At 47.0% G+C, this 12,381-nt stretch overlaps 1 protein-coding gene across 1 annotated transcript in view; it reads left to right on the forward strand.

Moving 5' to 3' along the window:
• The first annotated feature begins 1,071 nt into the window (after positions 1-1,071).
• LOC140724029 (zinc-binding protein A33-like) overlaps positions 1,072-12,381 on the forward strand; it is a 34,154-nt gene continuing 22,844 nt past the window's right edge. Inside the window, exon 1 of the mRNA XM_073038516.1 lies at positions 1,072-1,332. Within this exon, the coding sequence (XP_072894617.1) occupies positions 1,072-1,332 (261 nt within the window). The remainder of the gene's footprint in view (positions 1,333-12,381) is intronic.

A 12,381-nucleotide genomic window follows, 5' to 3' on the forward strand; every position in this document is an offset into this window, starting at 1 on the left:
GATTGCACTCGAATCAGCGTATGCCGGCCGATTTAGATTTACACAAGAATTCCGGGTTGCGTGCGAGTGTTTAATATCGAGTCAGCCGTTTTGTGCACTGTTTGAAAATGATTCTTTCGGATTAGCTAATGTGCATGTGGAGTTTTCAGCGGGTTGGTCTGCAAAATGATTATGGAGTGCGCTCCTGTTTAGGGATGCGTGCAGATATGGGGGTGTTCACGGAATTAGTGTTACAGCCAGATTCGGGTACGTCAGCCGGTCTGGAGTTGCAAACTGAGTTTCGGTTGCGTAAAGACAGCCATTCTCTGAACTATTTGAACGGATTTCAACTGTTCGGTAACCCATTATGCATGCGGGAATGCGCACTGATTCGTTGATTGTGTATATTTAGGGCAGCCTTGGCAAATAGGGGGATGCCCACTGATTTGGGGGTGCTCGTTCAATAGGTCAACATAAGGATTTTTTCGGATTTCTGGGTTGTGGTGTCTGCGGATTTGGAGATGTGACGTATCTCAAGTTCGTTTCATTTATAGATTCTTTCCTTATCAATGCACTGAAAAGATTCTTGCTCAGGAATAATCTAATGTACATGTCGAGGTGTCAGAGTGTTTGGGACGGACGGATTTGACGTTGCATGAGAATTTGGGGGAGCACTAGGGGTGGGGACGTCTGTGGATTTGGGTGCACACACTGATTTGCGGGTAGCTTGCGGATTTGGAGGGGCGCACAGATTTGGGGGTGAACATGGATTTGGGGTGTACACCGATTTCGGAATTCGTCGGCCAATATGGGATGCACAGTAATTTGCAGATGTACACAGAGTTAGTGGTATGTAGGCCACATACGGGGTACACACCGATTTCTGGATGTGCGCGGATCAGATATAGGGGTGTGTTGTCGAATATTGTGGTTCACTTGGAATGGGCGTGCGTTCAGTATTGCGTGTAAATGAGCGGGTTGACTGTTTAGTTACAGATTCTGTTAAAGATTCAACTGTACTTATGTTGAAGTAAGTACAACTTACTAATTTATTTGTCTTTCTTATCTGCCTGTGAATACATCTATCTCACAATGGATACAAAGATTCCTAAAACTGGGAAAAAAGAAGCTTCAACGTCTCTGTCTGCCGAGATTCTCTCTATCCCGGAACAGAATCGACAGGATATTATAATTGATATCAAGACTGAATTTAGGGCTTCTATTAGTCAGCTGGAGTCAAAATTGGATCAGATTAACGCCAGAGTGGATGACCAAGCCGAACAATTATCTCGCATCGACCTAACTTCCGAAGATTTAAAGCGCTTCTGCTCAGGACGCGGTTTTATTAATAAAGTGAAACACCGAAGGGACAGAATATTTCACCGCCCTAATTATCTGTTCCCTGAATTTTGACTGAGTCACCGCATAAATAAATGTGTTCGTGCAGCAGCTGAGATCACTCAGCAAAACCGCGACGGACGTAAACTCCATTCAGAATCATTGAAATCGATTCCTTTCCCTGAGACCTGATAATATATGAAATTTACAGCCAGTGTCATCCACAGGAGGATGAAGCTGCCGGAGAGGGTGAAGAGTAAAACCACAGACCTCCTCCTGCTCTCCATCTCCGGGTCACTGCGGTTCTCCCCCTTGCTCTGACCCTTCAGCCCCTTCCGGACCCGACTGGCCACTAAAATGTGTCTGACTGTCAGAGCGTTGAGCAGCAGGATCCCAGCGAAAGGGAGGAACGGCGTTAAAACCGTATCGAGCCAGTCATATCCTACCCACCCGGGATCAGTGAAATAACTGTCCATCAGTTCACAGAACCACGGTATATTGTCGATGATCACCCTGGGTTGCCGTGTGAAGTATCGGGGAACATTTTGCATACAGAACAGTGCGCCGGTTGTTGTTAGAACCAGAGCCGCAGTTTTCCCGGTGCAATATTTTGTTTTCAGTTTCTGGCAGCAAATGGCGACAAACCGATCAAGGGTGAAAGTGACGGTGAACCAGACAGAACACTCTCTGGCTGTGCCCCTCAGTACTTCCAAAACACTGCACGCACGGATGATGCTCAGAAACTCCACGGGAAGTAATGCCCATTGATACTAATCAAAATGACGCTGGTTACAATGGTCAGTAGATCCGCCGCTGCCATGGCCACCAGATAGCGAGTGGTGCAGGTAGAGAGGCCGCACTTTCCCCGGGACAGGATCACGATCGCCACTAAATTCACTGCGTGTGGGGGAGGGGGGAGAAGAGGAGGGGGAGGGGGGGGGGGAGGCGGGGATCGGGGAAGGCAGAGGGGGATGGGGAGGGGGACGGGGGGAGAGAGTGAGGGAGAGAGAGAGATAACAGACAGAGGGCATTACTGAAACAATTCCTCAAGGGATCGGGTTTCAGCTAAATGTCTGGAGCACTAGAGTCTATAAACGGCTGCTAATTTAATGGGTCACTGTCTCCAACCTGCCTTCTTCAGTGTGGAGATTGGACAATGTGTGGACAACCGTCGGCGATAAAAGCGTTTTGCATGAACAACAACGGTCGGTGCTGATCCCGATTCCAGTCACTAACGTGACCGGTTTCACTGATTTAACCGTGACTGACCAGGCCCCTGGAAACTCAGCATCTGATGGGGCCGAGAAATGATACGGAGGGAAGCAACACACAAAAAGTACTGGAGGGACTCAGCAGCTCAGGCAGCATCCGTGGAATTGAACAAACTTCGGTTTTGGGCCGAGACTTTTCCACAGGACGAAGCGGTGCCCCAATTTACGACGCGTCTCAGAGGGAAAGCAGGAACAACTCAGTAACCTGAGGCTGATCGGCTCCGTTAATGGTTTAATTCTACAGCGCAGCTCAATTCGATAACTCTCGTCAGCAGATCCGCGGACACTGATTCAGGTGATCAGACCCAATTATTAACACGTACAGCAAGCTGGATGAACTCAGCAGGTCGGACAGCATCCGTGGAAACGAGCAGTCAACGTTTCGGGCCGAGACGCGTTTCCACGGATGCTGTCTGACCTGCTGAGTTCATCCAGCTTGCTGTACGTGTTGCTTTGACCCCAGCTGTGTACTTTGTGTTTACAGACCCAGTTATTGACCGACAGGCAGTGAGATCCGACTGTGACAAACTCCACAGGGAGACATGAAACACTGGACCAGGGTTTTTCTCTGGTCAATAACTCAAAAACAGTGAACTTTACAATGTAAACCCATCCCAGTCACAGCTTGCGGGAGAGCTGCCTGTCCCCACACTGGGACAACTCCGGACAAGGTGTCATTGAAGGCAAGAACAACGTTCGAGTCGATCCCGTGAGTTAGATGAGAGACAGGAGTTTAGTTCCGCTTGTCATTAAACATGAAAAATCAGAGTGTTGAACTGACAGGATCGATATCTCTGACCGATATTTGTACAACGATCATTAAGTTAGAAGCTTGTCAAATGATCATAAACAGATTCACGTGGTTAACACACAGAAATGTCAAACATGAATTGCTCTGCTCACTCACCAGCAACTCCAATGACGGCAATGAACACGTACAATACTTTTTCAACACTTCTGTACCTATCGAACAATTCAGGCATTTTCTCTGTCCAGTGACCTGTACCCACTGTGCTACAGGCGATCTCTCGGAATGAAATGTTAAGGCAGCACATGCCTGCGGTTTAAATACCATTTAGCGACTCCACACGGACACATTTCAACAAATTTAAAAATAACTGTATTGAAATTATTTACAAAACAATTATGTCAGGCAGGTGCAATCCCCGTGGTGACAGATTGCGGTTAAATAATTAACTAGTGCAATGTTTGGACTGTTTGTGTGAATTAGATTGTCCCAACAAAGGTAACTGAACCTTCCGTGGTATCTTATCAATTTAATGTGCTTTCACTGTAAATATGTACTTCAATGGAGCCAATTGAGAGACACAGAATATTGAAGTAAATTGTGTCATTGTAGCTTGTAAAATTGTATTGAATCACCTACTGTTACCAATGTCCTCGAGAGTATCCCCTTCCACAGTCTGAGCAGGGGAACGGTCTCTCCCCAGTGTGAACTCGTTGATGCACCTTCAGTTGATATGACCGAATTAACCCTTTCCCACAGACTGAGCAGGTGAACGGCCTCTCTCCAGTGTGAATTCGCTGATGTACCATTACTTGAGATGACGGAGTAAATGCCTTCCCACAGTCTGAGCAGGTGAACGGCCTCTCTCCAGTATGAACTCGCCGGTGGGCCTGTAGCCTGGATGAGTCAGTGAATTCATTCCCACAGTCTGAGCAGGTGAACGGTCTCTCCCCTGTGTGAATTCTCTGATGCTCCTTCAGTACAGATGACTGAGTGAATCCTTTCCCACAGACTGATCAGGTGAACGGCCTCTCCCCAGTGTGAATTCGCTGATGTACTTTCAGCTGAGATGACCGAATAAACCCTTTCCCACAGTCTGAACAGGTGAACGGTCTCTCCCCAGTGTGAGTTCGCTGATGTATCTTCAGTTCAGATGACCAAGTGAATCCCTTCCCACAGTCTGAGCAGGTGAACGGCTTCTCACCAGTATGAACTCGCTGGTGTGTCAGTAGGCTGGATGACCGAGTGAATCCCTTCCCACAATCAGCGCAGGTGAACGACATCTTATCAGTGTGAACTCGCTGGTGTGCATGCAGGTCAGATGAGTGAGTGAAGATTCACACATTTCCCACACTTCTTTGTCAATTCATAAGTCAAATGTCAGATGTAGTAAACCCCTTGCACAATCAATGCAGTTGAAGAACTGATCTCCAGGGAACAAATGCTGGTGTGTTCTCAGTTCCCCGGTTCCAGTGGATTTCAGTGAGTTACAACAGAAAACTTCATTTCAGACACAAAGCACTTATCCAGCTGTGATGAAATAATTCTTCATCTCCAAGGATCAACAGTGATACATGGTTAAATATCTAGTAACTCCTCAAATATCTGGGCAGAGACAGCAAACTGACATGTTGTTCTGTTCAAAATTCCCGTACACAATTTTTGCCATTTATAACCTGTAAAAAAGATTTACAAAAGACATCAATGAATGAAAGTCATCATTCAGAGAAGTTTTGGTCATCCACTTTGTTAGAAGCAATGAGAGTGCAGACTATTTTCTCAATGGAGAGGAAATAATGTTGAAGAGTACGAGAATATAAAAGCAAGGATGTGTTGTTGAGTATTTATAAAGTGTGGCCTCACTTGGACTGTTGAGAGCAGATTCAGGCCCCTTAAGTAGAACTCATGTACTTACATTGCAGAGCGTTCAAAGGAAGTTTACAAAAATATTTCTGTAATTATAAGGTTTGTCAGATGAAGAACATTTGATGGCTCAGGGCCTCTAAACACTGGAGTTCAGAATAATGAAGGGGCCCACATTGAAACCTATCAAACATTGAAAAGTCTCGATAGAGTGGATGTGGAGAGTATGTTTACCAGAGTGGGGGAGTCTGAGACCAGAGGACACAGCCTCAAAATCGAGCTTCGTTCTTTCAGAATGGAGATGAGGAGGAATTTCTTTAACTGGAGTGTGGCGAATCTGTGGAATTTGTTGTTATGAGTTGCTCTGGAGGCCAAGTAATTGGGTATATTTTAGGGAAGAGGGTGATGAATTCCTGATTAGTCAAGGCAGGAAGGGATATGGGGAGAAGGCAGGAGAGTGGGGCTGAGAGGGAAATGGATCAGTTGTAATGAAATGGTGGAGCAGACTCGATGGGCCAAATGACCTCATTCTGCTCCTGTATCTGATTAATTTTCACAGCCGATATATTATGAGATAATTTTAGTCTCCTTTCTGAGCTCTGACATCACACTGTTACAGCGAGGATCAACCCAAGTTGGGGGAAGAACTCACCTTCTAACTGTTCACGGTGCCAGCAACAGGTCTGTCCATCTAATTCCCCAACAGTCTTCCTGTCTGTGTGAGAATGGGACATTCAATCTGTGACTTGGCCCAGTCTGATTCCTTCCATTAGTATTATTCTCTGTCCCATATTATTCTGAGCTGCGCAGTAACTGAAATGTTCCCACACAGAGAGCCTTTGTTGCTGCACAGCTGGTATTTTGTTGATACCGTGCTGTTTTCAGGCTGTGTAAACATTTACCTTTCAGACAAACTTCCATACGTTGTGAGCAAATTAAATTAGAGAAAACATTGGTATTATTTCAAGTTCTGGTCATGTATGACAGCACTACAAAGAGCATGTGATGTTACATGGCAAACCCTGGAGAGTTTCAAATTACTCTGCCCCTCCGCACAGGTGATTGACGGTGGAGAGCCCATCAGAGGCAATGCCAATGAACATGATGGGGAGGGCAGTCCTCGTTCACATTGGAGTGTGGCATATTTGTGATGAGAACGCTACAGGTCTCTTGGTACCCAGGCCAAAGGTAATTGGTATCATTATGTACTCAAAGCGAATGGTATTAAACATGTTCTCACAGCTAGAAAGGTCCAGATTTAGATGGAACAAAGGTGATTTCCACAAGGACTAAAACTGATGTAAGGATTTTGTTTCCTTCTTTTCATACAGTAAACATTGACATTTTCATTGACTGTAAGGTCAGTTCCTCAGTGTTCAGTGGTGCCCGAGTGATCCATCTACTCCCCTTCCCTCCCCTTGCGATTCCAAATACGGCCTACGGGCTAACGGTGAAACGCTGCCCCTGTCACCTATGGCTGCTCTTTACCCAGAAAGCCCCACGAAGAAGAGACCCATCTATCCGCCACGGCTCCAGCGCCTTCGCTGCTCAGCAGAAAGTTCCCCGGAGCCCGCGTAGAGAGAGAGGGAAAGGACTTGGACTGTGCCGGGGTACGGAGGAAAGGTGTGTCCGGAGTTCACAGTAATTGGATTTCAGTCGCGGTTCGGACGCCGGTACCGATAATAATCCGCCCGGATTCTCTCTCCTACCTGCAGCCGAGTCTCCGAGCCTTTTGTCCACCGTACGCACGCGCGAAACTACCCGCTCCCCTTACGCATGCGCATGTGATCGGCTGGTCACGGACGGCGATTTCTGGAACTGACAGGAGAAAGTCTGCAAATGCTGGAAATCCAAAGCGACTCACACAAAACGCTGCAGGAACTCAGCAGCTCAGGCAGCATCTATAGAAAATTATAAACAGTCGGCGTTTTTTGGCCGAAAGCCTTCTGCAAGGCAGAGAAGCACGGGGGAAGATGCCAGAATAAAAATGTGGTGGGGGAGGGGAAGAGGCGAGCTGGAAGCTGATGCCGGGTGGGTGGGAAAGGTGAAGAAGGGGTGGGCTGGAGAATAAAGAATCTGATAGGACAGGAGAGTGGACCAGAGAGAGGGCAGGAGGAGGGTCCCGGGAGGAGTGTAGGCAGGTGAGAAGAAGTACAAGGTCAGAGTGGGGCATAGAGGAGGGTGACGGTAATTTGTTCTCCTGAGTGGAAATCGATGTTCATGCCATCAGATTGGAGGGTATATAATGTGTTGCTCCTCCACCCTGGGGGGGGGGGGAGGGCGGGGGGAGGGGAGCTCATCTTGGCACAAGAGGAGTGCATGAATCGACACGGCGGAACAGGACTGGGAATGAAGAATTAAAATGCTTGCTGAATGGTAAGTCACACTTGTGGAGGATGGTGCGAAGTTGCTCCTAATTGATGACTGCACCCTCAGGGTGGCGGAGAAACAACTTATATTCTGCCGTGGTACCTTCAAACGAGATGAACGAGCGCACCAGTCTTGTCTGTTTGAATCCAGAGCCCAAGAAAAGCTCTCTTTCGTGTCTCCGTCGTCTTTGACCCCCCTGAAGAACTGTTTCTGAGTGACAGCTAAGATCCACCTGCAATTCCTTGGCCCACTTTCCCAACTGGTCTCGATCCCACTGTAACCTTAGACAACCCTCACTTTCTCCACACACCGGTTTTGGTGACATCCACAACCTCACTAATTGTTTGATCTGCATTCTCCAAATAATTAACACACATCGTTGCCCAGTTGTAAGCGGGTGAATTTACTTTTTCTTTCATCTCCCCGGGGACGAGACTGCCTGGAACCGCGGGGGGGGGGGGGGGGCAGGTAAACACGGGCTTTCAGTGTCTGAGCCGGTGAGGAAGCCGTGAGTGGCCAGTCCACAAGACAAGACAGCAGATCCCCTCGGCAATCAAACCGACCCTCTTCAGGCCTGTCCCTCCGTGTCCAATCCCCCTCTCAGTGCGAACTCAATCGCCACTGCCACTCCTTCAATGGGGCGACTGAGTCGTGCAGTCGGTGTGAAACCACCTCATTTGCCTCGGGACCATTTCCATTCCACCCATCCAGAGGCAAAGAAGCTGGTTTTAAATTTGTTTTTACATTGGTTTATTTCTGATTTTCAAAGTTGTCATTCCTGTGTACTGATATCTGTTTGTCATCCTGACCAGTTCTGCCTGAAGTTGTTTGGCCTGATTGTTTCTTGGTGAAATTTGACAATGGCGTCTCCCCGGGTTTGGACCTTCATGTCCGTATCTGAACAGGAACCGTCCCTGCTCCCACTCCAGGCTCAGCTGAGAGTGACTGTACTGGCACTGGAGACGGCCCAGTCCCTGACCTCCCAGACTGCACCGTCGGGTAAACCCCGTTACAACTGGTACCAGCACTTCCCAGAATAAAGGACGAGCCCTTGTCTGGCATCTGCTGGCTCTGAGATATCTCTACCCACCCGTACAAGTACAAAACTGGACGCCGCCCCCCCCCCCCCCAAGCGCCGACACCGACCGTCAGTGTATCCATCACCAGGGGCACACATCATGTTCTCTGGTGGCATCAAACCAGCCCGAAGACCCCGGTCTCCAGTTGGCAGCAGCTCATTTGAGGGACCCGCCATTTGGGCTCCACCTCATTCGGGGGCAGACGTTTTGTGGGTGGGTGAAGCTCATTTCACACTCCAGTGACCCTCTGAGTGAAGAGGAATCCCCTCATGTGCCCCATAAACTCCCCACCTTTCACCCTTAACCCCTTGTCAAGTATCTCTCTACTGAGACTCACAGAACACAATCCCAACACTGAGTGTATCTTCATCAAGCAGCTTTATTCTTTATTACCTGCAGGGGGTAAGTTCACCTCCATTCTCACCAGGGATGGGAGGGGACTTCAAACACATCGTTTACAAAATATTCCTTCTGTACATAAGAACGAGACGAGGTTACTGTTCCCAGCGAGCTCCGTGTTCCCGATACATTTGTTGTTGCTGCCATCTCCGGTTGAGTCGTCTCCGCTACTTCCTCATTTCTGCACAGCGTTCAGTGTTTGCAGTCACGAGTTCCTTTAGTAAGCACATTTCTTGTCGTTTCCTCCGGCTACTTTAGTCACCTACATATATCGCATTTACTAGCTCAGCCCTCCGGGGTTTGTACAGCTCCATTTTGTCTCATCAGATTCTTACATTAAAATGCAAAGTTCAGTACATATTTCCCCATTCCCTCCTCTTTGTTGTCCCATGACAACAGACATCCAATATTATCAGGACTTACGAAGTGAATGATGTCTTTAAGGCGGAAATACTTCAGATCTCAAGGCTTTCCTTTCCCTTATATCCCACCCATTACCTATGAGTACCCGGAACCCTGATGTCCCCTCATTTCGGTCACATGGAAGAGTAAAAGAATCATAATCTGATTATTATTACTCTGATGGTTATTCCATAATGTAAAACGGTATTCTCTCATCCAGATTCCCAAAATAGCTTCCTGAGGGGTTGTAGTGGTGGAACCGTACAATGTAAACCAGTATCCCACCATGCTCCCAGAGTACCAAATGGCCACCGGCTTCCTGAGGGGTTATCATTGTGGAACTGTACAATGTAAACCAATATCCCACCATCCTCCCAGAGCCCCAAATGGCCACCGGCTTCCTGAGGGGTTATCATTGTGGAACTGTACAATGTAAAACAGTATCCCACCATCCTCCCAGAGTCCCAAATGGCCACCGGCTTCGTGAGGGGTTATCATTGTGGAACTGTACAATGTAAACCAGTATCCCACCATCCTCCCAGAGTCCCAAATGGTCACCGGCTTCCTGAGGGTTTATCACTGTGGAACTGTACAATGTAAACCAGTATCCCACCATCCTCCCAGAGTCCCAAATGGCCAGCGGCTTCCTGACGAGTTATCATTGTGGAAATGTACAATGTAAACCAGTATCCCACCATCCTCCCAGAGTCCCAAATGGCCACCGGCTTCCTGAGGGGTTATCATTGTGGAACTGTACAATGTAAACCAATATCCCACCATCCTACCAGAGCCCCAAATGGCCACCGGCTTCCTGAGGGGTTATCATTGTGGAAATGTACAATGTAAACCAGTATCCCACCATCCTCCCAGAGTCCCAAATGGCCACCGGCTTCCTGAGGGGTTATCATTGTGGAACTGCTCTCCCACTTATCTCATTCTATCTGCTGCCTCTCAAATATAATCCATCAGATGAGTTACATTTTCAGATTTGTCTGGTGTATTGATGCAATGTCCAATTAAAGCACATGCACCCCACTTTTTATCTAATATAATGTCTCGGGTGGCTGGAAAACGATGCTGGAGAGGCAGTGACGGGAGACAAGGAAATGGCAGACAAACTGAATAAGTATGTTGTGTCTGTCTTCACTAAGGAAGACACCAGAATAATGGTGGAACTTCCAGGTGTCAGGAGTCAGAAGTTTGCAAAGTTACCAGAACCAGAGTGAAGGTTCTTGAGAAACTGAAAGGCCAAGTTAGATAAGTCACGTGACCCAGATGGTGTACACCCCAGGGTTCTGAAAGAGGTGGCTAAAAAGATTGTGGACCCATTAGTAATGAACATTCAAGAATCACAAGGTTCTGGAATAGTTTGGCAAGAATGGAAAATTGTAAATGTCACTCCACTGTTCAAGAAGGGAGAGAGGCAGAAGAAAGGAAACTATAGGCCAGTTAGTCTCTCCTCAGTGATTGGGAAAATGCTGGAGTCGATTTTTAATGATGAGGTCTGAGAGTACCGTGTCACAAGATAAAATAGGCCATAGTCAGCATGGTTTCCTGAAGGGAAAATCTTGCCTGACAAACCTGTTGAAATTATTTTAAGAAATAACAAGCAGGATAGACAAAGTAGAATCGATTGATGTTGTTCACCTGGATTTTCATACGGCTTTTGACATGATGCCTCACATGAAGCTGCTTTAACAACCCACGAGCCCATGGTATTGCAGGAAAGATTCCAGCATGGACAGAGCCGTGGCTGATTGAGAGGAAGCAAAGAGTGGGTATAAAGGGAGCCTCTTGACGAGTGGGTTCCACAGTGGTCTGTGTTGGGACTGATACTCTTTATGTTAAGTGTCAGTGATGTGCATGATGAAACTGATGACCTTGCTGCAAAGTTTTCAGACGATATGAAGATGGTTGAGGGTCAGGTCATTTTAAGGAAATAGAGAGGCTATGGAAGGTCTTCAACAGATGAGGAGAATGGGCAAAGAAGTGTCAGATGGAATACAGTGTCAGCAAAGGGTATCAACATGCACTTTGGTAGCAGAAATGAAAGGGCTGACTATTTTCCAAATAGTCCCTAAAGGTGAATTTGCAGATTGAGTCTGTGGTGAAGAAGGCAAATGTAATGTCAGCATTCATTTCAAGAGGAATGGAATATAAACGCAGGGATGTAATGCTGAAAAATTTGTAAGCACTGGTGAGGCTTCACTGGGAGTACTGTGAGCAGTTTTGGACACCTTATCTTAGAAAAGATGTGCTGAAACTGGAGAGTGTCCAAAGGAGATTCACGTAAATGATTCCCAAATTAAACGTGTTGTCATATGAAGAGTATTTGATGGCTCTGGGCCTGTGTTGATTGGAATTCAAAAGAATGAGAGGAGACCTAATTGAAATATATCAAATAGTGAAAGGATTAATAGAGTGGATATGGAGAGGATGTTTCCTATTTTGGGAGAGTCTAAGACCAAAGGACACAGCCTCAGAATAGAGAGGTGTCTTTAGAATGGAGATGAGGAGGAATTCCTTTAGCCAGAGAGTAATGAATCTATGGACTCTCTGGATCGTGAATCATTGGCAGCTGTGGAGGCCAAATCTTCATGTACATTTAAGGCAGAGGTTGATAGTTTCTTGATTGATCAGGGCATGATGGGCTACCAGGAGAAGGCAGGAGATTGGGGCCAAGAGGGAAATTGGATCAGCTAAAATGAAATGGCGGAACAGACTCGATGGGCCAGATGGCCTAATTCTGCTCCTATATCGTATGGTCTTAAAGCAACCTCTCATTTAACGTCAGCAAGAGCCAGGAGCTGATTATTGACTTCAGGAGGCGGAAACAGGAGATCCGTGAGCCAGTCCTCATCAGAGATCAAAGGCGGAGAGGGTCAGCAACCTTAAATTCCTCAATGTCATCACTTTCCAGGATCTGTCTTGA

The sequence above is a fragment of the Hemitrygon akajei genome, unplaced genomic scaffold (assembly GCF_048418815.1).
Source record: "Hemitrygon akajei unplaced genomic scaffold, sHemAka1.3 Scf000153, whole genome shotgun sequence".
NCBI classification, from domain to species: domain Eukaryota; kingdom Metazoa; phylum Chordata; class Chondrichthyes; order Myliobatiformes; family Dasyatidae; genus Hemitrygon; species Hemitrygon akajei.